Source organism: Prionailurus viverrinus, chromosome C2 (genome assembly GCF_022837055.1).
Source record: "Prionailurus viverrinus isolate Anna chromosome C2, UM_Priviv_1.0, whole genome shotgun sequence".
Lineage (NCBI taxonomy): Eukaryota > Metazoa > Chordata > Mammalia > Carnivora > Felidae > Prionailurus > Prionailurus viverrinus.
In genome coordinates, this window is record NC_062569.1 from 90045614 (window position 1) to 90073185 (window position 27572).

Here is a 27572-nt window from a genome sequence, read left to right on the forward strand (position 1 = left end):
GGGGGCGGGGCGCCGCCCGAGGGAGGCGGGAGGGCGGCGGGAGGTCAGCTCTGTGACGTCACGCCAGGGCCCCTCCCCCCCGTGGTTGCCAGGCAACGCAGCGCGGCGTCGGGGTTGCCAGGGGAAGGCGAAGCGCTAACAAAGCCTGGTCCCGCCCCACCTCTCCTGTCCCTTGAGGCCAAAGCTTGTACCGCCTTTCCCCGCCCAAGTTCTGCGGCTTTCCCCAGCCCCCGCCCAGGGTGTGTGGGACTCCATCTGTCCTCACATCTCCTTCCGCCTGAGGCCAGGTGCGAGGTGAGGCCTCGTCCCCGACAGCCTGTTTGAGAACTAGCCTCAGGTAGCAACCCCTAGGGGAAGAAGAGGGAGGGAAGTGCCCCAAGCGCCCCGAGGGCTGTGCGGGTCTGAGGGAAGAGTCCTGCCCTTGGGCTCACCTGGATTCTGAATCCCGCCTTGTTCACCGAGCAAGAGGAGGGGGCTGTGATCTTTAAGAGAATATGATCTTGGGAGATTACGGCTCTGTACCCAAGCTACGTGTATATTTTGTACCCAGGGCTACTATTTTATGATTTCTTACACAGACGATGGTGATTTGAAAACCGAACGGAATCTAGGATCAGAGACCCCTACTGACTAGCCAAACCACTTTTTTTTTTCCTACCTGTGGGGGGATTGTCATGAGGATTAGTGGACATGAGTAGCACTATAAAAACTGCTAACAATCATTCATTTTCCTAATGTCTATTGATCAGTGACTATATTCTAGGCTAGGCTATTCCTATAGTGAGCAGAAACTGTCCCTACCTTCAAGTATATAGTCTAATGGGGGTGGCAGGTGTTCATTAAAAATCGCACAAATAATGTAATTAGAGCTGAGACAAGTGCTGCCCAGGAGAGAGGCAGGTAAGTGGTGCTCTGAGAAGGTGTAATGGAACTGACCTGAAATCTAAGAACCTGTGAAAAAGTGAGGAGTTAATTCCGAGCAAGGGGAACCATGTGTCCCAAACCCACTACCTTCTATTCCAAACCCTGACTAGTGTATACGATTGCCTGGTCCTTGTTTCCAAGAGCTGTTCGTAGAAACTGCCTCTGAGATTCTGGTGTCTGGAGCCTTTCATTCACGTAACTGTGGCCTTTCGTTAATAGAACTGAAGCTCTACTTAGCTCACACCAATAAAACCAAATGAGCAATTCCAGAAACAAATCTATATTCCACGTTTGATAAGTCCTATATTCTTCAGCACCCAGCACATATGTGTTGACCTGCCATTCCACACTGGGTGGCATGTATGCTTCAGAAAAAAAGGAAACCCATTGAATTTTAGAGTTGTGGGGCCTGGAATAAATTGAGGAAGGTCTACCATACTGAGAGCTTTAGGAGTGGAAAAGAACTTTGTAAAACGTTAGAATCATGGAACATTAAGATAGAATGGACCTTTCCTCACTTATCTAATGTGAACAAATGGTCTGTATTGCTCAAAGGCAGAAAAGTTGGGCTTTGGTGCCTCTTCAACCTGAGGAGACTATGATTCTAAGTCTCTGTGGCTCAAAAGTACATGGAACTCCTGAGAGTCAAATGAAACATGGAAGGAGAATTTGACCTGCCCCTCCTTCAGTGTCCTCCATTTCTACTACCATCTACCCAGTCACGCACACTTGAAAAGTGGGGTCACCCTATACTCTTCTCTCCTCCTCCTCCTACACTGGTTCCCAAGTCCTTTACTTCTGCCTCTCTTATCCCTCCCCATTGTAACCGCTAAAAGGCAATGATGCTCTCAAGAGTTGTTGCTAAATGTGCCACCATATTCTTTTAACCAACCTCCCTGCCTGGAGCTTCACTCCACTTCCTTCAGCCCATCTACACAGCTGTTGATCCTTCAATATGTGTTTCGGAGTCCAAGAAAGAGTAAGAAATCATATACAAATTTAACAGCATTCAGTTTTTAGCTATAATGGGATTGGACTAATGGAAGATTGGCTAGTTAAGATGTAAGGAGAGATCTGAAGTATACAGTAATCACAAACGTAAGGAGCAACCACTACCCTCGAGATAGATTGCCCAAGAAAGAGCTGACCTCCCAAGAGCTTGTCAAAGAGAGTGTGGCCACAACTCACCGAATGGTAGAAAAATTGCTGAGGTGCCAGGCAGGCAAAAATCCACAGTCTAGGACACTGAAGAAGTCATTTACGAAAAGAATATGACCATGGGTGAATATTGTTCTCTGCCCAAACTTAGTGGGAGCATTCTACTACAAAGCTTCCCAAGAGAGGTGCCAGGGGAAGCTGCTAGGCATTGGGTCCTGCTAGCTGCCATGCATTGTGGCAGTCAGACATGCATGAGATCACATTCTGTAGGAACCAGAGGCTGAAGAAGCTGTGCACTACAGGATTGCATCACTGGAGAAACTTCACGCTCCTGACGCCTAGCAAGTGGAGCATATGGAAACTGCAAGAGAAACCCTTTCTTCCTCCAGTATCCCTCCAGTGTCAAACTCTACCAACAGAGTTTGACACGGCAGATAACAAAGGAGAAATATTTAAAGAACTTGGTTCAATTTTTGCTGAGAAGGCAATGCAGGGTGAATTTGGAGCTGAGAGGCAATAAATTGGTAACAGGCATATCAAACTAACACCCAAATCTGATTGTGTGACCCTAGTGCTTAAATCCTCTAGTGTCTCTCTATTGCCTTCAAGATAAAGTTCTAAAGCCTTAGCAAAGCTTACCAGGGCTTTTATATTCTGGACTTGGTCTATAGTTCCAGGCCTAGACCCAACCACTCCACCTCTGCCAACCCTAATCCTCCATAATTACTCACAGTTCCCTTAATTCACTACATTCTCTGATACTTCCATACCTTTGTCTAAGGAGTCCTAGCCATTAAAAAAAAAAAAAATCCTTCCTTGCTCTTATCAGTAAATAGATGCTTACTGAGTATCTATACCTGGCACTATTGTGGGAATTGACAATACAACAATGAACAAACCAGGCTTCCGAAGTCTCTGTTCAAATACCATCACTCTTTGGGAAGAATTTTCTGATGACTTTCTCCTACCTGTAAATGTTAGATGTCTTACCTAGAAGATTCTGTTTTCCTATATCTAGTGCAGACTTTTTAACACTTATCATATCCTACTTTAGTCACTTATTTTCCTATCAATCTCTTCTACTACCCATGAGCTCTCTGAGGGCAGGGTGTATGACTCATTTATTTCTGTATCACAGTATTCAGCACTAGTCCTGATCCATAAAGTTTTATTGGATTATTATCTCAGGATCACATAATCAGTCAAATACAGGCCTAGGACAAGAATCCTGGTCTCCTGTCTAATAGCCAAGAATGCCTCTTCACTAGAGCTTTCTCTCCTCTGTGGGTGTTATACCTCACCCTGCTGTGAAGGACAGTGTTTTTCTGTTGGAAAAGACAAGTGCAATATTGAACATCATCATGAATAACAAAAGAAACAGAAAAAAAATAGATCCCTATCTTATATGGAAAACTGTGTTGCATTCCCTCAGAGTTGTCACATATTTTGAGTTTCTAAATCATAGTAATGCTATAATGAAATGGGAGGTAGGGAAGACAAGGAAAAGTATGAACGTGATGTTGGGGGTATTCTACAACTTCATTCTGAAAAAATGAAGGCTGATAAACTTATGACAGATGGTGTTAAAGTGACCCCAGTTTTGTACACTGATCCCCAAATTAGAAGACGTGTCATGCAACTTTAGAGAGCACAGTTAATGTAGCAGTCTGTAAAGGGTGTCCTGGGCTTGTGGACCGTGATATGAACCTGAGGGATTTAAAATATTAGCGTGGCTAGTTTAAGATAAATCAAAAGAGATACCTGTTCACCTGTTAAATGATAAATATGTGGAACTCATAACTTCCAAGAGGTGGTATTAGCATGATATATAAGCAATTTTGATAAATTTGCTGATAACAAAGCCAAAAACTACTGCTCAAAAAAAAGGACAAGGTCGGGTAGGACAGCTCTTAGCAATATTGCTGTTGGCATCCAAATGCTAAATTGGCTGGACCGTGGATCAAGCCCAGGATGGAAAAAGATTCAGATTTCTGTGAAATAAAGTTGGAGAGGCAAAGCTAATTAATATGAATAAGTTGAATTGTGGAGAACTTGGAAGTCAGACATGGCATCATTTTGACAAGAAAAGACATGAAGATCCACTAAAGATTTTTGAGAGTGATGTGATGAGTGGTTAAGACATTTTATGTGGGAAAACTAAGCCTGAGTTTCCTGCCATTGGGAAAATGATTATAATATTAGAAATTACCTACAAATAGGGTGTTGTAAAGATTAAATGAGATCATGAATGAGCAATGACTGCTCTTAGGCCCTTCTTATGCTGGGCATCCTTTCATTCTTTGCAACTGGGTGTAATGTAGTTAGACACCATATCACCAGGACAAAAAAATTAGGACATACTCTGACAAATAATTTTTGTTCCACTTCAACGTTCTAAAAATGTACTTTTCATGATACAAATGGGAATATCTTGGATATTTCAGTGATTTAGGGGGACAGCAGGACATAATATTTGAGACTAGGTTTGTCCTAGAGAAAATCCATAATGTGTAAGTGTGTTATTTAGAGAGAGGGAGGGAGTATAGTATGGAAAGAGCAGTGACGTAGCCCCAGATTCTTGCTTCAGCTCCAACATAAAACTGTTACCTTGCGCCAATGCACTCCACCTTTTTGTATGTCAGTTCTCTCATCTGTAAACGGAAATTAGTGTAAGTCAAATTGAACTCCTTCCTTTTTTTTTAAAGGTGCTCCTTTTTGTTTTCTTGACAGTTTTCTAAAACTCATCAGGGACTGAAGTAGGGAATGAAAGAGAAGGAGGATAAATCAAAAATGGCCATAATGGGGGCACCTGGGTGGTTTAGTTGGTTAAGCGTCTGACTTCAGCTTAGGTCATGATCTCATGGTTCCTGAGTTAGAGCCCCATGTAAGGCTCTGCACTGACAGCACGAGCCTCCTTTGGATTCTCTGTTGTCCCCTGCCTCTCTGCCCCTCCCCCACTAGTTCTCTCCCTCTTTCTCTCTCAAAAATAAACATTTTTTTAAAATGGCCATGATGTATTAGACAAGGCAACTGAGAAAGTAAAAGAAGTATGTTTCAGGTGCTTTTATGGGAAAGAGAAACTGATAGGAAAGGGTAGCTGGTAGATAGGACTGCAGCGTGGTTGAGAGTCTACAGTTGGAGATTTGGGAAGCATTGGGGTAGAGCTCTGGTTGCAGCCACAAAAATCAGCCTGACCTCCAGTTAGAATACAGGAGGGTGCAGCAGCTCAAGATTCCAACTGTGACATCTTTAAAAAATCTAGAGAAAATAGTTTTGAAAACATTGTAAAGACAGCAGAGGGCTTTAGAAGCAATGAGGACTAGATTGATTAAAATTCCAGGAGGGTGTGGAGCCCTTCCAAGGTGAGCTGAAGATCACAAGCCGTTTTTTCCCCTGGAGCTATTTGCCAACTCTGGCTGTGGACTGAGGATTGTGCTTGACCCTTTGCAGAGAGACTATCTGGGGGGAAAGTGAAACTGACAAGGCTTTTGTTAGTCAAACACCAGTGGCACAACAGACTAGAAACTTTAGTTTTTGCATGTCTGGTATATAATTTAAAAAGTACTGGGTATGCAAAGAAGCATGAAAATGTGTTTAGATACACTGAGGTAGGCAAAGGATGGCTGTGTGAATTCATTCTGACATCTCACTCAGGTAGGTAATGACTTCATGTACTGAGAGTAGGGACAGTAATAGTTGGGTGGGATGCAGCCTTGAGGGGAAAGTCGTCCACTGGAAATTAAGCAAAAAATAGAATTATAGTGATGGAAAATGCACAAATCAAGCAAGGTGGAAGCAGGAGTGAAGCAGTTCCAGAGTAGAAGTGAGGCATGGTTGGAGTGTAATGCACTCGCTGATATTGTAAAGATTATTATGCTGTTACTGCTTTATAAAATAAGAATAGATTAGTAATAGATTAGAACTTTTCTGTTCTTTCAAATGCACTCAGCTGATCTCAATCTTAGAATCACATGGCCATCTTAAAACTTGTTCGTGCTATGGTGTTTTATAAGTGTCAGAAATCTTAAAGACCCCTCCTCTAACAACCCAGCAAGCAACGTCAATTCTCATGAGGGAATCCCAGCTCCTATTTATAAAACTAGTGTAAGGTTACACTGCCTTAGAATGCTTCCTCAGTAAGAGAGGTTCTGCCAGTGATTAACCAGATGTTCCTACTTTCTTCCCTTGGCTCCTGTTTTCTTTAGGAAGTCCCAGGTGTCTTTGGCCCATGGAATATTCTGTGAATTCTATTTCCCTGCAATCAAAAGAAATCTATCCACTTTGCTAATTTGTCCCAAACTGTCTTGCTGGCTTCTAATACTCTAGGTGAGTATTTTAAACTAGAAGCTAATTTTTCCTTTAACAACCACTATTTTTACAGTTTGTTTTCTAGTGGACATTCTTTTTAAGTTATAGAAATCTCAGGTTTTACTAGAAATCAATCGCAATAGTTACCAGAATTTCTTCTGTAACACATAATCTTAAAACATTGAAACTTAAACATTAAAAGGAAACTTAAAAGTTTTTCTACAGAAGTGCTTGCACTTCCTCAACCTTTTTCAAGTGACGGCACACAAAGAAATAAATGGAAGGCACACACTGAGGTAAACTGGAGGGTACTGGGAGGTTTTTATGGAGCTTATACAAAAATTCAGTGCATTTTTATTACATTACTATAATAAAAAGTAAAATACAAAGTAACAGTGAAGATATAACTGTTTAATTTGAATAAAACTCCCAAATAAACATTTGAAAACTTTATAAAGAGAAGTCAAGTTTGTTTTCTTATCATGGCTTTGCTTTATATCAAGTTTTGTGTTGAAATGAATACATGAGGTTCCTGACAAAAATCTTTTAATGATGTTTTCTTCGAATTCTTACAGTTAACATCAGTGGAAAAGTTTGCCTCACATATGGCTTTTAGCAAATAGTAGAAGGGTATTTATTGATTTTTCTGCAGTTGACAGAAACTCCTTTCTCACTCTTAACCAGAACCTGGATCGTTTAACTTCTTTCTTTTTTTCATTGAAATTCTCATGATAACATGAATAGATTTCTAATGCACTTGAACTTTTTCATATCATGTATTTCCAAATAATGTGACACTTAACAGATGTTTTGCTGCTAGTCTCTTTAGGATTGAAGCTAGAGTATCAGTATCATGTAACTTCACATTTCAATCTGCAAGGATTGTTAGTATACTTATTTTCAGACACTCCTTGAGATTTTGATTAAATTCATTCTGGTGCTCAAAAATGTCAAGCAGGCCAATTTTCTGAAGACAATAATCTCTCTTCAACAAAGATCATTGACTTTTTTTTTTTTTCCAATTTTTCTTTTAGCTCCTAATCTCCAGAGAAAAAGCTTTTCCTTTGATAATTACCTTGGTAGGAAACAGCAGTTTCTTCACATAAGCTGAAAACAGACGGAACCAGAATGGCTTGGATTTTATTAGTAACATATTTTAATGTGGAATTCACATTTACAGGGGAAGTATAGACAAGAGCTCATTGTGAACAAAATAATGTCTTACTTGCATCACAGGCATGGAGAACATGGAGAGCAGATAGAGTGTAAAGCCTTCCCACCTTCCTGTCATCACAGACTTCCCACCGGTATAGGAACAGCTGTGCTTGCATAATCTAGAACATCTGATTTGTTTTAAAGTACTTAGTTACTACTCCATGTACATCGCCCTGAGTAGTTTTGGTACTTTTTGGCAAAACAATACTTTTCCAAGTATTCCTCTCCAGGGATTCTAACTAGTGCTATTAACTGAATGCAGTTACTTAACAACTGCAGATTCACCACTCTGCAAGGAAATGCTTTGATTCATTAGTCTTGTACAGAATGTCATCAATGAATCTTCTAATAGTATTATTCCAGAATAGCATTTATATCTTTCCTTGGCTTCGTTTGATCCCAAACATGTGGTCATTTCCCAGGCAGGTTGGTAAAATGAGTAATTCTACAACTGTGAGAGACATGTTGGCTTTATTTCTTAATTATGGGACCTTTTACTTAGCATCTTGGATCCAATCTGATGTAAACTACTATTGTAAATACTGTTGTATAGTTTCCTAAAAATAGTGGTTTTCAAAGTGTGATTTCAGGGACTTCAGAGGAGCCTGAAGACTTTGGGGAGTAGGAGTCCATGAAATTAAAACTTTTTGTAATAATGTTAATACACGATATGCTTTCTTCACTCTTTTTCTTAAGAGCGTACAGTGTTTTCCAGAAGCTACATGATGTGTGATACTATAACAGATTGAGTACAAAGTAGATATGAGAATCTGGCTATCGTCCATTAAGCCAGACATGAAGAGATTTGCAAAAAATGTAAAACAATGCCACTCTTCTCACTATGGGGTTTTTTGTTTGTGGAAGGTATAGTTATTTTTCATTAAAATGTTACTTATGTTGATATGTAAAGGGTTTATTTTTATTTTAAAACTAATATTTAAATTTTTTGTTTTAATTTCTAAAATGATAAATATTGATAGATAAAACCCATATTAACAAAAGCTCTTTGGGGTCCTCAGTAACTTTTAAGGGGTCCTGAGACCAGAGACTTTAAGAATTGGTCTCTTAAGAAATTGTCTGTGTAATGTATTTTCTGCTAAGTCCCTGGCATAATTTGTCTGGCACCATTTTCTTCATTTGATAACTTTTCCATGAAAATAAGATACTTAGATAGACAAAAAATGATCAGGGTAAAACAAGTCTAAATTTTAAATAACACTAAAAATAATATATATTAGGGGCTCCTGAGTGGCTCAGTCAGTTGCGCATCACACTCTTGATTTTGGCTCAGGTCATGATCCCAGGGTCGTGGAACCCAGCCCCGTGTTGGGCTCTGCACTGGGTGTGGAGCCAGCTTAAGAGTCTCTCTCGCTCCCTCTGCCCCTCTCCCCTGCTCATGCTCTCTCTCTCTAAAATTAAAAAAAAAAAAATAGTAATAGGTATAAATAAAAGTGATTAATATTTAATTTTAAATTTTACTTTATGGTAGGAAAATAAAAAATATATTTCAAGTATTAAGGTGACTACAAGTCTTTTGACCATAACAAATCAATTTGCAAAGAAAATAAGGTCCATTTTCTTATAAGTATTTTTAAATAAATCACAAAATTTTTGAAAACTGAGCATTTGATAAGTAAAGTGGGGATTTTGAAAATACTATTATTTAATAATCAGAGTGTTAGATTTCTAAAAATATAAATGATTACTTATAATCAAATGGAGTTAAAATAGTTTGAAAACTATTTTTTGTAAGATATTAAAAAGGTTCAAACCCCTCAACTAAACCAATTATTTTCCATTACTATTTGTTTTTAGAAATATTGTTTTTTATTTCTATAACAAATGTCATTATAAAATTTCATTATCAGATTTTGAATATTTTACATCAAAAGCCAAGAATAAATAACTATACAAATCAAGTCAAAATTTCAAAAAATGAATAAGTGATGATGATAATGATGAGGCATATGTACCTTCTTTGTTGGGGAAAAAAATGTGAAAAATAAGAGCAAATTAAATCAAAGGAAGACCTAAGTATTTGAAACATATGCACAAACAATTATCACTAATAACAAATACATTACAATTAAGCAATGTTTATCAGACTTATGGAGATGGTTCTAACATGATGGTTAAAGTGGAAAACACTATACAATCATCTCCTCTGGCAGGTGCTGCACATAAAACCTTAAGCACAAAAACAACAATTACTGGAATATGGAAGTTTACTGACTGAGCCAAACAGTATCCACATATAATTTCAACCGTTATAAGTAGGTGAATGGTTGTGAAATGGTTGTAAATTTTGTATCACTATAAAAAGTTTACAACCATCGATCTCTCCTGGAGACACCTGTAGCCCATTCTGCTTTGGCCACTTGTGGAAAACTCAGCTATAGAGATCTGTAAAAGATAGAATGGGGTGAAATGGTAAAATGTGTATTACAATACTATCTGATGATTCTCAAGTTTTCTAGGAAGGCCTATGGCATAGTAGGACGCAAGATGAACCTTAGGGGTGTGTAGAGTTTGAATAGATGGAAAAAAAGAGAGCACTTCAAGTAAGCCAGCCAGAATTAGCAAAACACTGAGGAAAATAGAAAAGCAAGATAGAGTTCTACTAACAATGGATGAACAAGTGCTAACCTTCAGATATATAATCTCTTGGAAATATGCCAGAGTAGACTACGTATTGGAAATTTGTGTTGGTAAACATTAGTAGAAAAATTCTAGTTTAAAATTGTGTATAAATCATAGAGAACCTTGAAAGTCAGGATATGATTGCCATTTTGTGAGCAGGGCTCTCTGACCTATTAACAGCAGCATAGAATATAGATGTGGACATGCTGGACACACAGACTAGACCAGAGAATGACCTGAGACAGGGATGCCAGTTAGGAAGTGCACAGCAGGTGGTGAGGGGCTGAACCAGAATAAAAGGAGTAGAAATAGAGAGGAAGGGAAGATTTGGAGACATATTTCAGAGGAAGCATCAATGGGATTTAGTGAGAGATTTTTGAAAAATCTGGTCTGATAATTTCTGTATTTTAATGGCTACACTTAAGACCATTTCTTTTTATTGTGATTACGGATATACTGTATATGGATTCTTTGCTATCATGTCGTTTATCCTTTATCCATTTTTCCTATGCTTTCTCCATTCCATTCTTGCCTTCTTGTGGGTTGATGAAGCTTCTCCCCAGGGCTTGGAGGTCAAATGACTGAGAAAATAGTGGCATGATGTTCAGAAATGAATTTAAGCATGGGACTTAGTTGGGAGATGGAGAGTGAATTTTAGTAGAGATGTGTCCTGGAGATAGTAGGAAGTGAGGTCAGGGATGGACAGACAAGTATAATCAATGCCATTTTGTGGTAGATGGAGCCATGAGAGGATGTGAGCTCTTCAAGAAGGACAGAAAGACAGGAGCTCAGGGTGCTGAAGACTGAGTTTGGGGAAGATTGAAAACTCGTCTGTCACCAGGAAGGAGGAAAAAAGTTATGGTGACAGAGGAGGAGTGCTGACAAAAATAGAAAGACAAGAATGGTATACGCCATCAAAGGAAGAGAAAACCTCAAGAAGGAAAGGACAGTCATGTTTAACAGGCATCTCCCACATCAGACTGTGTGTGTTCAAACCCTGCTTCTGTCTCTTAAGAGCTACATGTCCTTTCAAAAGTTTTATTTCTCCTTAGTTTCATCATCTGTGGAATGGTGATAATATAATCTACCTCATAGGGATATTTTGAGGATTAAGTGAGAATATGTATACAGAATACTTAACATAGTATCTGGCATAGACCAGAAGTTAATAGGTATAATTGATGACTTTTAAGGGAAAAATGGGGTGGTGAGAGCAGAAAGAATTGCAAGAGGTTATAAAAGGAGTAAGCATTCCGAAAAGACTGTAGATATGGAGAACTCACTAGAGATTGGCCAAAAATGGAGAGAGATCTCGGAATATTCTTAGAAGAGGCAATGGGGTAAAGGCTTTGCTTAAATTTACTCTGTAATGACCAAGGGCTGTCATTCTTACTGTTATCATGGAAGCCTGGTTAATTAGGGTCCGACCATCTTTTCATTTACATGATGCCATTTTAACCTTTAGAATAGAAATCAAACAATTGCACAACTAAAATATCCTGTCAAAATAAATACAAATAGGCAAAAGTACAGCCTCTTTGAAGGAACAGTATGGCACTGCCTGAGAAAATAAAAAATTGAATTTCCATCTGATCCAGCGACCCCACTTCTGGGTATATACCAAAAGAATTGAAAGCAGGGACTTGAACAGGTGTTTGTATACCTAGTTCATCACAGCATTACTCACAATAGCCAAAAGACAAAAACAACCCAAATGTTCAACAACAGGTTGAACACACACACACACACACACACGCACAATGGAATATTAACCCTCTACAACATGGATGAAACTTGAGGACATTATGCTAAGTGAAACAAGCCAAATACAAAAGAACAAATATTGTGTGATTCTACTTATATGAAGTACCTAGGGTAGTCAAATTCATAAATAAAGAAAGCAGAATGGTGGTTGCCAGGTGTTAAGAGGAGAGGGAAATGGAGAATTATTGTATAATGGGTACAGAGTTTTAAGTCTTGGAAGATGAAAAAATCCTGGAGATGGATGGTGGTGATGGTTGCACAACAGTGTGAATGCATTTCATGCCTCTGAACCATACGCTCAAAAATGGTTACAGTGGTAAATTTTGTCATGTGTGCTTAACCACAATCTTATACATATATTCAGACAATATGAGAAAATAAGGCACTGCCCTTTCCTAGATAAAATGGATTGAAAAGTTATCAGAAACAAATGTAATGGTAACTTTTAAGTTACGAAATATTTCATACATATAAAATAAAATGCATGACATAAATATAGGATTAAAGCTAATGAAACAAACATCTATGCAGCCACCATCCAATTTAAAATATAGACTATCACTAATGGTGTTGGTATCTCTGTTGCATCTCCCTGACGACCTTCTCTCCCTCCCCAAAAGAGGAAACTCAAAGTTGGAATCTGTGTTTGTCATCCCTTGCTATTTGTTGTAATATTATGACATATATATGTAACCCTAAACAACAGATTTCCTTTCCATCCAGCATTCACCCCTGATGGTATCTGTAGCAATACTCACTGAGAACTGTGCTATCTTCTCAATGAATTGAAGCTTTTATCATTATGAGCTGACCCTCCTTGTTCCTAATAATGCATTTTGCCTTTAAGTTTCCTGTCTGGTATGAACATTTCTTTTGGTTTTATTTGCCTATTTATCCATGTAGACTCTCACCTTCAGTTGTTTTGTGTCCTTATGTCTTCTCAGATGTGCCCAAATTTGGATTTTTGAAAAATCTGGTCTGATAATTTTAATGGCCACACTTAAGACCATTTCTTTTTGTTTTGATTATGGATATACTGTAAATGGGTTCTTTACTATCATGTTGTTTACCCATTTTCCTATGCTTTCCCCACTCCTTTCTCGGCTTCTTGTGGGTTGATCAAGTTGTTTTGTTGCTATTGTTTGTGGGGTTTTTTTTGTTTTTTTTTAATGTTTGTTTATTCTCAAGAGAGAGACAGACAGAGACAGAGTACAAGTGGGGGAGGAGCAGAGAGAGAGGGAGACACAGAATCCGAAGCAGGCTCCAGGCTCTGAACTGTCAGTGCAGAGCCTGATGAGGGGCTGGAACTCACAAACTGTGAGGTCATGACCTGAGCCGAAGTCTGATGCTCAACCTACTAAGCCACCCAGGCGCCCCATTGTTGCTATTGTTTTTAATTCCTTTTCTCCTTTCTACTAGTTTGGTGTTTATATTATTTTCATAGTAATTACTCTTGAAATGTTGCTATGCATACTTGAGTTTTTACAAAGTCTAAAATTAATCAAATCTTTCTACTCTTCCAAATAAAAGAACATACAGTGAATGATAATGGAGTACTACCAACCTGAAGCCACTTTAGTTTCTTGTCTTGGGACTTCCCAACAGGGTCGGAGGTATAAATCTACAACTAATGAAACAGGGCGCTGTCGAAAAAACCACCAGACGATAGAAGTGAGGCAAGATTTTATTCACAGCCGGGCCAAACCTGATCTCCTGATCTTAAGGAGAAAAGTGCAGAGAATGGCCCTGAACAAAGGTAGCAGTGAGCTTATATGGATTTTAGCAAGTCAGAATACGTCATTATTTAGCTAACCAATTACAATTTACAACATTTCATGGTAACCAATTATATTGTGACACACAGATATTAGTTTTGGCGAGAACCTATCAATTTAAAGTTCTTTGTCCTAAGAGGGTTTAAAATGACCAATCATAGTTAGACACCTAAGATACTGTGGGGCAGTGAGTTTGTGACTTTTTACATGTTGGTCTTGCCTAGGCCAGATCTTGGTAGAAGGGGTGGGGGAGGGTTTTGCAACCTAAGTTATCTATTTAGCAAGCCGGTGAAGTTACAGAAGCGAGATAGGGTGGTTAGTAATTTCCGATAACCCTAATAGGGAACTACATAAGCTTTTATCTCAATTATTCATGAAAGGCGAGGTTAAGCTGAACTTATATACAATAAGCTTTCTGCTATCTTATAAGTTGACCTATTACACTAAGACCTAGTTTGTGGCAACAAACTGGTGGGAGACTAGCTTGCCCCCAACAAGAAGCAACAATGGAGACACATTTCAGTGTTCCCCGCCCCCCCGCCAGCCGGCAGAGTATTTCCACCGTTTATATTGAGGGTGTGTGAACTTGGGAGGGTATCAGGTTTGTGGGGTGGGCGTAAGAGAGTCCTTTGGTTCAGTTGTTCACTTTTTGTGGGCCTAAGACCTGATTTGTTTGCAACTTGCCTGGTCATTTGTCTGAGAGTTTCAAGTTTTGGGCATCTACATTTGCATCTTACCTTCTTCATTTGCTTACCAGTTTGGTTTCTGCTTTACTCATTTTATTTGGCACTTGAGGATATCCCTCGCTTTCTTCCATGTCAGCAAGGCAATCTGAAAGGTGTGTTTTCTGGGATTTGTCCAACATGTATGTGATTTGAAGGGGCGGGGGGCTTTGTTTTGCTTTTTCTTTTTAAAGGTTTATTTATGTAAGTAATCTTTACACCCAACGTGGGGCTCAAACTCACTGCCCTGAGATCATGAGTTGCAAGTTCCTCCAACTGAGCCAGCCAGGCACCCAATGTGGGACTTTTTGGATTATCTTGTCTCTTTTTCTCTGCTAACAGCAGACAAAATCTTTTAATCTGCTGTTTGTGTACCATCTATGGATTTTTATGTTTTGTTTCAATTTGTCCTGGAACTTTTTGAATGAAATGTACAAGTTTTGTCTTTTACAATTAGAAAAGATAAATACATGCAGATGTAGGGAGAGATGTTCACCAGAGAACTGTTTAATGATTATTTTTATTTGGAAATAGCCTAGTATCAAATAATATTCACAGAGTAAATTTTGCTACAACTTATCCTGCCATAAGAGTTGTGTGTGTGTGACATGGAAGATGTTCATGATATGCTGTTGTGCACGACCCCATTTTTATTTATACAAATACATGTATTTATATTGAAAACATTCTGGAAGATGTCCAATATTTTGGGGTGACATCATTAGGGGATATTTTTGCTTACTTCTTGCTGATCTTTACTTTTTAAATGAAGACGAATTGTGCGGTTTTTAAGTAGAGGACGTAATTATTTACAAGAACACAAAGCAGCGGTTAGTAACCCATTTTCTAACTTCGGAGTTGTGTAACAATGGAATGTATATACCTTGTGGGGTAATGAACTCCCCAGGATGGAGATCAAACAGAAGCTGGGTGACCTCTGGTCCAGGATTCCTGTCATCTTATGATTCAAAGATTCTCAATTAATTTATCTTTCCCCTGCCATTAGGTCAACCAATCAATGCCTCAGACAGATAAGCAAATATGCATCCCCCCGGAGCTGCCGGAATTGCTGAAGCAATTCACCAAAGCCGCCATTCGGACCCAGCCACAGGATCTCATCCAGTGGGCGGCTGAGTACGTACTCCTTCTCACCTCAGCCCCAGGTTCCCATTGGAGGTGGAGGAGGGGTGGTCGTCCGGAAAACTGAGGAGGGTGTCAGGACTGCAGACTGGGAATCAGGACTGATTAGCATAATCTTTGTGATGTTCAGCTCTCGAATGGCTTTGATGCTTTAAAATCCACACCGCAAGAAAACACACCGGGCCGGGGTGGGTTGCCCTCCCCTAAGCGACCCAGACTGAGCGACAGGCCGCTAGAACACTCGGCCAAGTGTCCTGGGGCGATCAGCAGGAGTAGAGTCCTACAGCTCGGCGGCACACGTCCCAGGGCGGTCCCTGCACCCCTCCCCCGTCCCAGAGGACACAGGCGCCTGGAGCCCCGCAGCAGCCGCGCCTGCAGTCAGTCCCCGGTCTAAACCAGGGCCGGGTCTCTGGTCTCACCACTAGAGAGCAGCAACGCGCCTCGGGGAGCGAGGCGATGTGGCCGCGGGCCGGGCAGCGCGCGCTCAGTCCACGCTGGTTCACCTCTGCTGTTGCGCTTTCTTGAGACCCGTTCCTCTGCGGCCGTTCAGCCCCGTTCTTGCCCCAGCCAGACATTCTGTACCTTGTCTTCGGGGAAATCGTTATTTTCTTTAGTGTTTCTCGGAGCTAATTTGTTCCCTCAACATGAAGATGTCCATCCAGTGCACGCCGCACTGAGGAGCAAGGAGGCAAAACGGGGTGCCGAGGGCCGGAGGAGCGCGGGCCTGGCTGAAAACACCGTGCCTCTAGCTCAGGGCCCGTTTTCGGGAGCGACCCCCGGAGGCGGTAGCCAGCCGCTGGCCCGGATTGCAACAGCTTTGCGCAGAAAGCCTCTCAGCTATGGAATTGCTTCTTAGACAGACATGCCCTCTGGAAACTGGGGATCTGGGGCTTGAGGCAGGGGGTGGGCGCTTACCAGACCTCCTGGACCATTTTCAGGCTAGTTTTACTGCTTAATGCTGACCTCCTCAGCAGCGTTTCAGGGGGAATAGGGGAGTCAGAGAGGCTTGTGGAGCCTCGCCGGTCGGCTGGGGGAAGGGAGAAAGTCTTCAGCATGAGGAGTACTGAGCAGGTGGGAGGATGTGGGCACCTCGAGAAGGCGCACAGTGTTATCTGAGTGGAGCCTCAGTCTCTGAGTCGGTGCACTCCCGCTCAGGGTTTGGGTCAGGATGAAGCTTTCACAGATGGAAGGAAAATAAGCCAGTGGTGCTCGTAAAAGGGAACATAATGGGGTTGCTTTGCTAGTAACGAACACTGTTTCGTTTTCCATTCTAAATTCTATATACTCTCTCTCAGACTGAACTTTGGCATCAGAAGACTAATTTCTTTTGGCATACTCAGACAGACTTTGTTTTATACCATACAATAGTTTAAAGCCCCATTTTATTATGCTGCTGCTTTGTAACAAGGAAAATGACATTTCTTGCGATTGTCCCTGACATTTATGGGAGAAAACATTCCACTGTTGTAGCCAGCTTGCTCCCATTTTGTATCGTGTGCTATAAATTTTTTAAGTATCCGTGAAGAATCAGTTTGTAGTTTAACTGCAGTGAAAAAGGAGAGCGTGACCTGAGAGCACTCTCCATCTATTCAGACCTGAAAAGCACTTATCAGATGGTTTTATGTGACTTACAAGCCCATGGCACTTTAGGAACCCCATAAAGTATTTCCAAGACAAAATATGTCTTAATTTTGTGCTTAATTCATCACAAGCAAGCATCTCCCTACATAGGTGCTCTCAGTGAAGAAATCATCTCCTGGACGTCAGCAGGACATATACTTGTCTCATGGTATGTGTGACCACACGAATTGGTCATAGATGCGAATAACCCTGCAACTGTTGGTTGCAAATGAAGCTAAATGACCCACAGGGTACTAAATCCGGGAGTACAGCCTCATTTCCACATTCTCTAAATAACTTGGCCAGGAAGTCCAAAGACACTGCTGCTGAGTCTCACTCTCTATCTGCACAGTCACTTCTGTCAAATGAGGTGCCATGTTTCTGTCTCTCCCACTTATGCCACCCAAGTTTCTCTAGTCCACTCCTGTTGTCAGTCTGAACCCACGTGTACCCCAACACTGCACACTGTAAAAGGCGTCCAGACAGTATTTCTTCTGCCCTCTCTGCTGCTGACGTCTGAGGGGTACCTGGAAGGTATTGTTTTAGGCCTTGTAGCTTTAGCTCTGCATTGGTCTGTGGCATAGGGACAGGCAGTGGTTCATCCCCATCATTGTATGGCTTGACCCTAAAATGGGCTTCTACAAAATTCCCTCTGCATTCTTTTTATACTACCCGGATTTGGGGAAAAAATAGTGAAAATATTTATTCATGAAAACTAAACCAGAGAGAGGCAGAGGCATGTGATCCAGGGATAATTACTAACAAGGCTTTTGAAGGAGACAGTCCCTTCCCGACAGCATTGGTGACCCGTGTGTCAACTGCTTATGTCCATGCCTGCTGCAGGCAGCCCTTTTTATCTGAAGCCAGTTTTGAAACAGGACTCAGCATTTTTTTCACCTTGCATCAAAACAAAGTCCACGCCACAAAACATCTATGAGCAGGCAAGTTTTTATGAAAATTTTTGAAGGAAGGTAGAGAACAGTTTTACTTCACACACCCCACATAAGGTGGTCTCGACCCTCTGTGGCTTGTCTTCTCACCTGAGCCTCCCTTAGTGCCCTGCCAACCTTCTCTCCCTTCCTCCTTTAAGCCCAAGCCTCACCACCTCCAGCTGGAGACCTTTCCTGGATCACCCCTAGAGCGGCTTCCTCTCCTCCTCTTTCTTATACAGGTCACTTTAGTGCTCTTCCAGCTTTTTTCCAAGAGCGCATATCCCTACCCCCTACCTAATGTCACCTTTTAGTATGTCAATAGCCATTTTACTGAAAATAAAGATTTTATGTTTGAAAGACAGTCCTCTAGGTAACTAGGATTCTTCCTCCATAAAAGAGAGAGGTGGATTTAAAATTACAGTGACCTTTTCCTCTCTATTATATATATATATATATGTGTGTGTGTGTGTGTGTGTGTGTGGTGTTATATATACATATATATATAATGTGTATAATATGTATAGTCTATGTACATATGTATGTATATGTGCATATGTGTATATACATATCATATATTATATAATTATATGTAGTATGTGTAATGTATATGATAGGAGAGAGAAACAAATTACTGTTATATTACATATATATTATATGCATATCTATTGTATAGAACACATATATCTCCTATTATATATGTGTGTGTGTGTGTGTATATGTGTGTGCGCGCACACACGTGTATATAAAACACTTAGGAGGGGTGACTGGGGAAAAAACCCAGGCTCAAGATGCTTCAGGGAATTCCATACCAAAATTTTTATTGATCATTCCTCATCCTTAGAGAGAAGCAAATCTTTTTACTCCCTAAGTGTTCTTTATACCTTGAGGGGAAAGTAACATATTCAGGCTTTTCCTGTACATTGATGTAATGAAACAAAGTGTCTGGCATATAGAAGCCCCTAACAAATGCTCTTTCTCCATCTCCTCCCCTCAAGAAAAGGGGAAGGGGGTTCTCAAAGCAGCCAGAGGCCACTGGCATATAGGATGTTCTCCCCACCCACCTAACTTTTTTCTTGTAGTTATTTTGGGGCTATGTCTCGTGGAGAGATTCCTCCAGTGAGAGAGCGGTCTGAGCGAGTGGCTTTGTCTAACTGGGCAGAGCTTACACCTGAGCTGCTAAAGATCCTGCATTCTCGGGTAAGGGCTACACCCCAGCATCAAGGGGGAGGATGGGCAATGCTGAGTCCAGGTGGATAAAAACAAAAGCTCACCATCTTCTGTCCAGCCAGCTGGCCACTCAGTATCATGAAATTCACTAAAGATGCCTTGGAAGCAAATCTTCTCTTGGGGAAATAGGAATGATAATGAAATAGACCGTAAGCTGAGTTATCAGTGGAGTCATCTCAGGTTTCCCTGAAGCTGGCAGAACGTCCAGGGGCTCAATTCAATACTAATCCCTTCACCCCAGAGGAGTGCAGATCCAGAGTCCCTTGACAATGTCTGCCTTACTCATCAAGATCATAATATGATGCCGGTCACAGTTTGGAGAGGAGCGTGATTTAGTTCCCCAGTTATCTCAGGTGCAGACATAACCTAGCTTTTGGAGAAAATCCTGGCTCTCTTCACAGCCACATAATTCTGGGAACTTCCCAGTGAGTGGATGAGGAAGGTCTGACTTGACAAAGCTGCAGCTTGGCCAGTTCTCAGGCAATAATGTTTAGCACCACCAAACTCCACTTTAAAATCCAGGACAGAGATGATTGCGGTGATTCAGGACTGACAGCCAACTGCCTTGCTCCCAGAGGCTTAGCATTTCACTAGAGTGAGAGGGGCAGGGAAGGTGCAGTAGTACTTTGTTGGGGCATCTGTAGCCTTCTTACATCGTTGGCCAACAACTGGCCATTTGTTCCCTTCCTCCTCTTAACCATCAAGCACCTTATGCAACAGATGTGACAGAGATCTGACATGCCTGGGACCAAGTAATATTAGGCATCCAGACCACAGACCCCATAATATTCTTGGGAAAGTGTGAGGGTTGCATGGGAAGTCTAGTGCAAAGATGTCCATAGACCCTAGGAGCAAAAGACTTAATATCTAGTTTTTATTTCCTCACTGATCAGTGGTCTCAGACAAGTCTTCTGCCCCTTGGTGTTTCATTTTCAGTCTATCCTATCTGCCAAACTAGGGACAAACTAGGGATGAAACAGCAGACAATAAAAGCATCAGAAAAAAACGAAAATGTAATAAGTGTATTATTTCCCTATGATTTTCACATGTAGAGTTAAAATGATTGAATTATACCTCAGCATGCTTTCCACTCTACTGAATGTTTCTCTACCCTACAAAGAGAACTGCCAGGGTCCACCCCTGACCACCACCCCCTACCAAACCCTTTGCTGTGTGCTGGGAGAACATGGGCTTTGCTGTGCATTGTCCCTCGGGACATCCTCTCATCCTGTCCCTCACTCTCTGTCTTGCGTCTGTGCCCTGGCCTGCAGGTTGCTGGCAGACTGATCATCCATGTAGATGAGCTGGCCCAGATATGGAAGGTGCTGAGTCTCCCAACAGATCTGTTTAACAGTGTGATGAACGTGGGCCGCTTCACGGAGGAGATTGAGTGGCTGAAGTTTTTAGCCCTTGCTTGCAGTTCTCTTGGAGTTGTAAGTGAGCTTTACTGCTTTTTTGTTCCTTACAGGAAAAGCTCTGTCTGAGCCTGGAAGAGCAGTGGTTCTGCACACAGGGTCAGTCTCCTGGGCTGAGGATGGGCATACCTCTTTTGTCTACTTCTCCTCCTCTCTGAGTTAGGTCTTTCCTCTGCTCATCAGCCAGAAGCAGGGGGAAGGAGGAGAGAGGGGAAAACTGTCATCAGACCCTGGGGAGAGGTTACTAGAGTGTGGATTTTGGATTATTTGTGAATTTCAGACATTGCACTCAGATTTATTTCTCTCACCACTCCACCCATATTCCTAAAGATAACCAAGAGACAGCTGTAGATTTGCTTATACTTGGGTTTCAGATACCTAGAAGATATACCAATAGAGACTTTTAAAAAGATGTACAGCCTTATAGAAACTACTATTTGATAAGCTTAACTGTATATAAAAATCAGAGATGAGAGAGCAGGAAAGGAGATATGAGGCTATTTCCAGACTTATAGTCTTGACATCATCATGGATGCAGGATGCTCATACAAATTCATGCCTTTTCCAAATTTGACTTGATTTACAATTGGAAAAGGAATGTTTCTGTTTTAAAGAAAAAGATACTGCACACAGTTCATATATATATATATATATATATATATATATATTTAGGTATCCTCTTAGATGTGGACTCACTCTTGTTAAACACTGTTATAATAGCTTAAATGAAAATGAATCTGGGGGCACCTCGGTGGCTCACTCGGTTAAGCGTCTGACTTTGGCTCAGGTCATGATCTCGTGGTTCATGTGTTCCAGCCCTGCATCAGGCTCTGTGCTGACAGCTCAGAGCCTGGAGCCTGCTTCAGATTCTGTGTCTCCCTTTTTCTCTGCTCCTCCCCCATTTGCACTCTATCTCTGTCTCTCAAAAACGAACAAATGTTAAAAAAATAATAAAAATAAATAAAATGAATCAGAAACATGGTTTTTTAAAAATCCCTGGAATACATGCAAGTTTGAAAGTTAATGAGAAAATCATTGCCTCCACCAAAAGCAAATGGTACACAGAGGTAGTTTGAATCAGTCAACAAATCTAAACACCATCTTATTCTTTGTTCTTGAATATGCTTGGGATATGTATCTGACATTTTTGTTTCTGACAAAAGTTACGAGAAATAACTACATAGTTCAACTTTTCCTATGGGTTTCCCCTACAACTTTCATTACAATCATTTCTTTTTTATAATTTTTTTTAATGTATATTTTTGAGAGAGACTGAGAGACACAGTGTGAGTGGGGGAGGGTCAGAGAGAGAGGGAGACACAGAATCTGAAGCAGGCTCCAGGCTCTGAGCTGTCAGCACAGAGCCTGACCTGGGGCTCAAGCTCACAGACTGCGAGATCACGACCTGAAGTTGGACACTTAACCGACTGAGCAACCTAGGTGCCCCATCATTATAACCATTTCTTCAGAGACAAGGTGAGGAGAGGCCATTCATTCATGGTTTTTTGTCTCATTGTCCTAATAATAACATTATATAATGAATAAATTGCTCTCCTCCAAAGAGGAGAGGAAAATGCAGCCAGAGTAGATGTTTTGCCTGTCATCACTATCACACTTCTGTCGAAATAGCCCCAAAGATTGGGGGAAATCCAGAAGGGAAAATTAAAAATTGACACATTTTATTAAATTCTCATAGGGTCACAAATGTATTCATACTACTTGCAGAAGTGTTTGGGGTGAGGAGAGGGGGACATACTGTATTTTATCTGTAGTTTGTTATTTTTTCAATGTTTATTTATTTTGAGAGAGAGAGACAGAGAGGGGGAGAGGAAGAGAGAGAAACCCAAGCAGGCCCCATACTGTCACTGTACAGCCCAGTTCGGGACTGGATCTCATGAACTGAGGGATCATGACTTGAGCCAAAACCAAGAGTTGGCCACTTAACCAACTGAGCCACCCGGGAACCCCTGTCTGTAGTTAATTCTGATTTCCCTGGTCTACCCTACCCACAAAGGGTTGAGTAAGAAAATAAGTAGATTCGATCTAGTCCAGGAATTTTAGTCTGATGCAGTAACTGAAACAGCTTTGAGGTAAAGGCCCAGCCTCTCAGATTTCTTCACACCACCCCACTCTTCAAGATGGCAGCAGAGTGCATAATAGGGAAAGAGTGACTTCAGGACTGCAAAGCCACCAAAGAAAGGGGTTCCCACATCCCTTGGTGAGGTGTGTGAGTCCTTTCCTTGTCCACATACCTCACAGGAACCAAGAGTAACTATGGAAAGCTAAATTCCATTCCTCCCTCTGCTTAGCTCACAGCACAGTTGCTTAGGTTTACTTTGATATGTCTGCCTCCAAGCTGGGGAGGGGAAACCATGAGGGGAATTGTATCTTTCTACCCCCTTCTAAAATGAGGAGGTTGAATTAGATGTTCCATGAAGTTCTTTCATCTCTAACATTCTGTGATTCTATTCCCCCTTCTCTGCTTCCACTGAGATACCCTCAGGCCTGGCTTTGGATAACAGTGGGCTCCTCCAATACTGAGAGGTCCTGAGGTATCTGTGCCCCTCCTCATCCCAAGATCATAGAACACCTAGAGGTGAAGTCAGTCTAAAGGGCTAATATGTAAATAAAAGGTGCTCTGTGAATCCAGGAATAGGCCCATTTTACCCATTTTTTTCATGCTGGACTATTGCTAGGAACTTAAAAGTGGAGGTAGGAGCCATCAGTCTGGTGGAGGCTTTGCATTCTAGTTAAGTCATAAATCCTTAGAGGCAAGCCCAGGAATTTCCTCCTTCCTTTGCCAATTCACCAGCCAGCCATGATCTTGGTGCCATTTAGAAAAACCACTTCCCTCCTTACAGTCTACTGGCAGGAATTTTAGATAGCAGGTACTTTCTTGAGCTCTCTGGCTCTACACTTGTGATTCAAAAGACTGTGGCACGCAGACTTGTATTCCTCTTCTCTCTCAGCACTCCTTCCGTTAGACTAGCATATATTACCTCCTGTTCCACTGAGACTGGTTATAGAAAAGGAAGATCATGTAATTGTGTTCACTGGAAGGAAGGACATATTTTGTTAGCAAATGATTCACTTTCTGAGCCTTTCACCTCTGGGTTTGAAAATGAGTCTCAGAAGATGCTTATAAAGGCTCTCTTTATGAAGTAGAGCCCCACATGACCAAAAAAATCTTGTGCAACAGAAGGCAGATCCCTGTTTATGTTAGATTTATTTAAGTTTTCCAAAAAGCTCTTGTCCAGAGAATTCTTTACCCATTCATCCATGTATTAAATCTTTTAAGATATTTTAAAATCTTATGATATAAGATGACAATAGAGCTTAAAGGTTTGTGTTTGAGTGATCAGCAAAAGATACTAGAGTAGAAAGCACCTGCATTAGCTTGTAGAGCTGCCAGAACGAAGTACCACAGACTGGGCAGCTTAAACACCAGGAATTTATTGTCTCACAGTCCTGGAGGCTGGAAGTCTGAGATCAAGGTGTCTGAGGCCACTCCCCTTGGCTTGTAAATTGCCCTTGTCTCCCTGTTTCTTCATATGGCTGTCCCTCTGGGTATGCATATATCTGGTGTCTCTATGCCCTAATCTCCTCTTCTTATAAGGACAGCAGTCCTATTGGGTTAGGGCCCACTCTGATGACTTAATTTTAACTTAATTACCTCTTTAAAGGCCCCATCTCCAAATACAGTCACATTCTGAGGTCCTGGGGTTAGGGCTTCAATACATGAATTTTGGATGAACACAGTTCAGCCCTTAACAGCACCCCCACCTGGATGAGTCTGCAGAACAAAGGCAGTAGGGGATTCTTTTTTTAATTTTATTTATTTAAAGAGAAGCAGAGAGGATGAGCCCTGAATGGAGATCATAGAGTCCCCAAACCCCTTTGACGTCATGTCACGTACATGCCCCTCCCTCTCCCTGACAGCCTCTTACCCAGCCTTTTGTCTGCCTGCCTCTCACCCTCCTTCCTGGAAGTGCCTGGCCCTCTGCCACATACAGCACTTCACAGGATTTCCAGGTGAGGACTCCCGAGGGCAGGGGAGAGTCAATGAAAGTGGCCTGCTGCAAACCAAAATTTCTTTGACATAATGTGGCTTATCATTTTAAAATTCATGTGCATTGATGCTTCTGTTTCATAAAATGGCAATGTGTGTAAATGCAGAGAAACAAAATGTAAATATTAAATCAATTAAAATTAATAGTTAATGCAAAAAATGTTTAAATCACTTGTCACTGTTAGGAAGATGGCCAAGTTTACTCAGCATCCCCATATACCTCCTGACATACCCATTTACACCCCTGGGTAACACACACCAGTTAAAGAACCATTATTGAGACTTCCATTATATTCAGGGGGAGGAAGGGAACAGAACAGCTAATAGCAATTGCAAAGAAAGAACTGTGCTGGCCAGCCTTTGGGGAGATAGTGCAGCTGCCTTTTCTTTCACCCAGGCACACCCAGTTCACCACTCCAGACTCATTTTTCACTGATCCCTGGAAGCTGTTTAAGGATAATCTGCACATCATCTGTTTTGGTAAACCATCAAGACATTTTTGCTGACCTATCTCTGCTAATTCAGAACTAAACAATCCTTTCTTCGAATCACTTCTTTCCTTTATCCCATAATTTCACAACTTTTTCACTTGTGAAATTTATATAAACAGTAGGTTTATTTAAAGACACAGGTAAAACCTCAGTTCTGAACATGATCTTTTAAATGTTCAAGTTTCATTGTAAGCAGTGTTTGCTTCTGTACCATAAACCCTCTGGAATCCATCATCTACTTAATTTTTCCCCAGCAACAACAAGGTGAATGTTATGTCATATAAAATACTAGGTGTTTTGGGGCACCTGGGTGGCTCAGTCAGTTAAGTGCTTGACTCTTGATTACGGCGCAGTCACGATCCCAGGGTTGTGGGATCGAGCCCTGTGTCAGGCATCATGCAGAGCATGGAGCCTGCTTGGGATTCTCTCCCTTCCTCTCCTTCTGTCCCTACCCTGCTTGCATGCATGCACACTCTCTCTCACTCTTTCTCAAAAAATTTAAAAAATTAAAAAAAAAATACTAGGTGTTCTGGGGCACCTGGGTGGCTCAGTCGGTTGAGCATCCGACTTCGGCTCAGGTCATGATCTCACAGTTCATGGTTCGAGCCCCGCATCGGGCTCTGTGCTGACAGCTTGGAGGCTGGAGCCTGCTTCAGATTCTGTGTCTCCCTCTCTCTCTCCGCCTCCCCTGCTCATGCTGTCTCTCTCTCTCAAACATAAATAAATGTAAAAAAAAAATACTAGGTGTTCTGATTAGATGGATCTACGTGTTTTAGAAGAAGTGGTTTTAATGTTCAGTGTCACTTTTCCTGTATCCGGGACTCCTATCTTCCCAGGGACTCACCTTCTCCTCCCTCCGTGCCCCTACTGTGGCATTGTTCCACAGACTGCTGGAGCATATAAACTAGACTAACTACCTCAGCTCTTTAAAGGTAAGATTGGAAAGCAATAAGAATAATTTTAATTTTTTATAATATAAAAATTGTGAGGTTACTCTGATTAAAGTAATAAATATCGTAAAGTATTGAGCAGTTCATAAACTTAGTCCCTTGAGAGTATCCCTCCAACAAAGAAAGGAAAGGAAAAAAAGAAAGACACCCAGGATATCAATATTTTTCAGATCGAATTAAATGACATTTGGGGGTAAAAAATATTTAAGCTTTCCAGAGTATTACATCATTCCCATTTCATTTTATGAGAGCAATATTTTTGTTTTCTTTCTGGATTCTAAACTCATCTTAGGAATTTAATTTGGAATAGTGACTTTTTTTCTCATTTTATCTTATGGCTTTATAGACCATTGCCAAAACTCTCAAGATAGTGTGCGAAGTGTTATCATCTGACCATGACTGTGGACCTCCCCGGATCCCATTTAGCACCTTCCAGTTTCTGTACACATATATTGCCGAAGTGGATGGGGAGATCTCTGCCTCACACGTCAGCCGAATGCTGAACTACATTGAACAGGAAGTGTAAGTAAACTGTTACACATTGAAGGGGAAAGAATACCAATAAAACAAACATAGCAGACCAAGATATAGGGAAGTTACTACATTATACTGCCCTGGGAACAGAGATATGTTGTAAAGAACAAGAAATAAGGACCCAAAAGCAAAGGGGAAAGGCAAAAAGAATGGCATAGGACAGTGATTCTGGTGAGGGTTTGGAAATGCTACTTCTCAGGCTGTTGCCTAAAATACCCAGTCACAAACTCAGGGGCAGGGCCCAGGCATCTGTGTCTTAGCAAGCCCCCCAGATGATTCTGGCTCACACTCAGGTTTGACGAGTAGGGTAGGAGTGGAGGAGGAGGAGGAGCAGGGGGCCAAGAGGTCATAGAAAAAGAGGGTGATAAGGGCAGAAGCCACAGCAGAATTCACTTGGAGTGAGAGAGTTAATATATTGTCTTTCTTAAGATTGATTGTTAAACGAACTAACCCCAGATATATATTTTTCCCAAACAGAATTGGTCCTGATGGTTTAATCAAGGTCAATGACTTTACCCAAAACCCCAGGGTTCGGCTGGAGTAAAAGCACAGTTTTGGCAATTTTAAAGGAAGATACAGAGATGATTGAGCTTCAGAATGACTGAATCCCACGTGCCATCCAATGTCAATTTTCTTGTACAACTGGTACACACTAATAAACAATTAAGCAAACATGCGAAACCAGAAA

General features: G+C 41.2%; 1 protein-coding gene across 7 annotated transcripts; it reads left to right on the forward strand.

Annotated features, from left to right (window-relative positions):
• Positions 1-116: 116 nt before the first annotated feature.
• ROPN1 (rhophilin associated tail protein 1) lies at positions 117-27572 on the forward strand. Of its 7 annotated transcripts, none has more exons than XM_047875410.1 (7): positions 117-337; positions 6288-6408; positions 15513-15640; positions 19278-19395; positions 20697-20858; positions 26697-26872; positions 27362-27572. In XM_047875410.1, the coding sequence occupies exons 3-7, from the start codon at positions 15525-15527 to the stop codon at positions 27426-27428; spliced, it is 639 nt and encodes a 212-aa protein (XP_047731366.1). In that variant the 5' UTR covers positions 117-337; positions 6288-6408; positions 15513-15524; the 3' UTR covers positions 27429-27572. The 7 variants fall into 7 exon arrangements, with proteins under 7 accessions (XP_047731366.1, XP_047731367.1, XP_047731368.1 ...); XM_047875411.1 differs by having other exon boundaries at positions 117-294; XM_047875412.1 differs by having other exon boundaries at positions 117-287.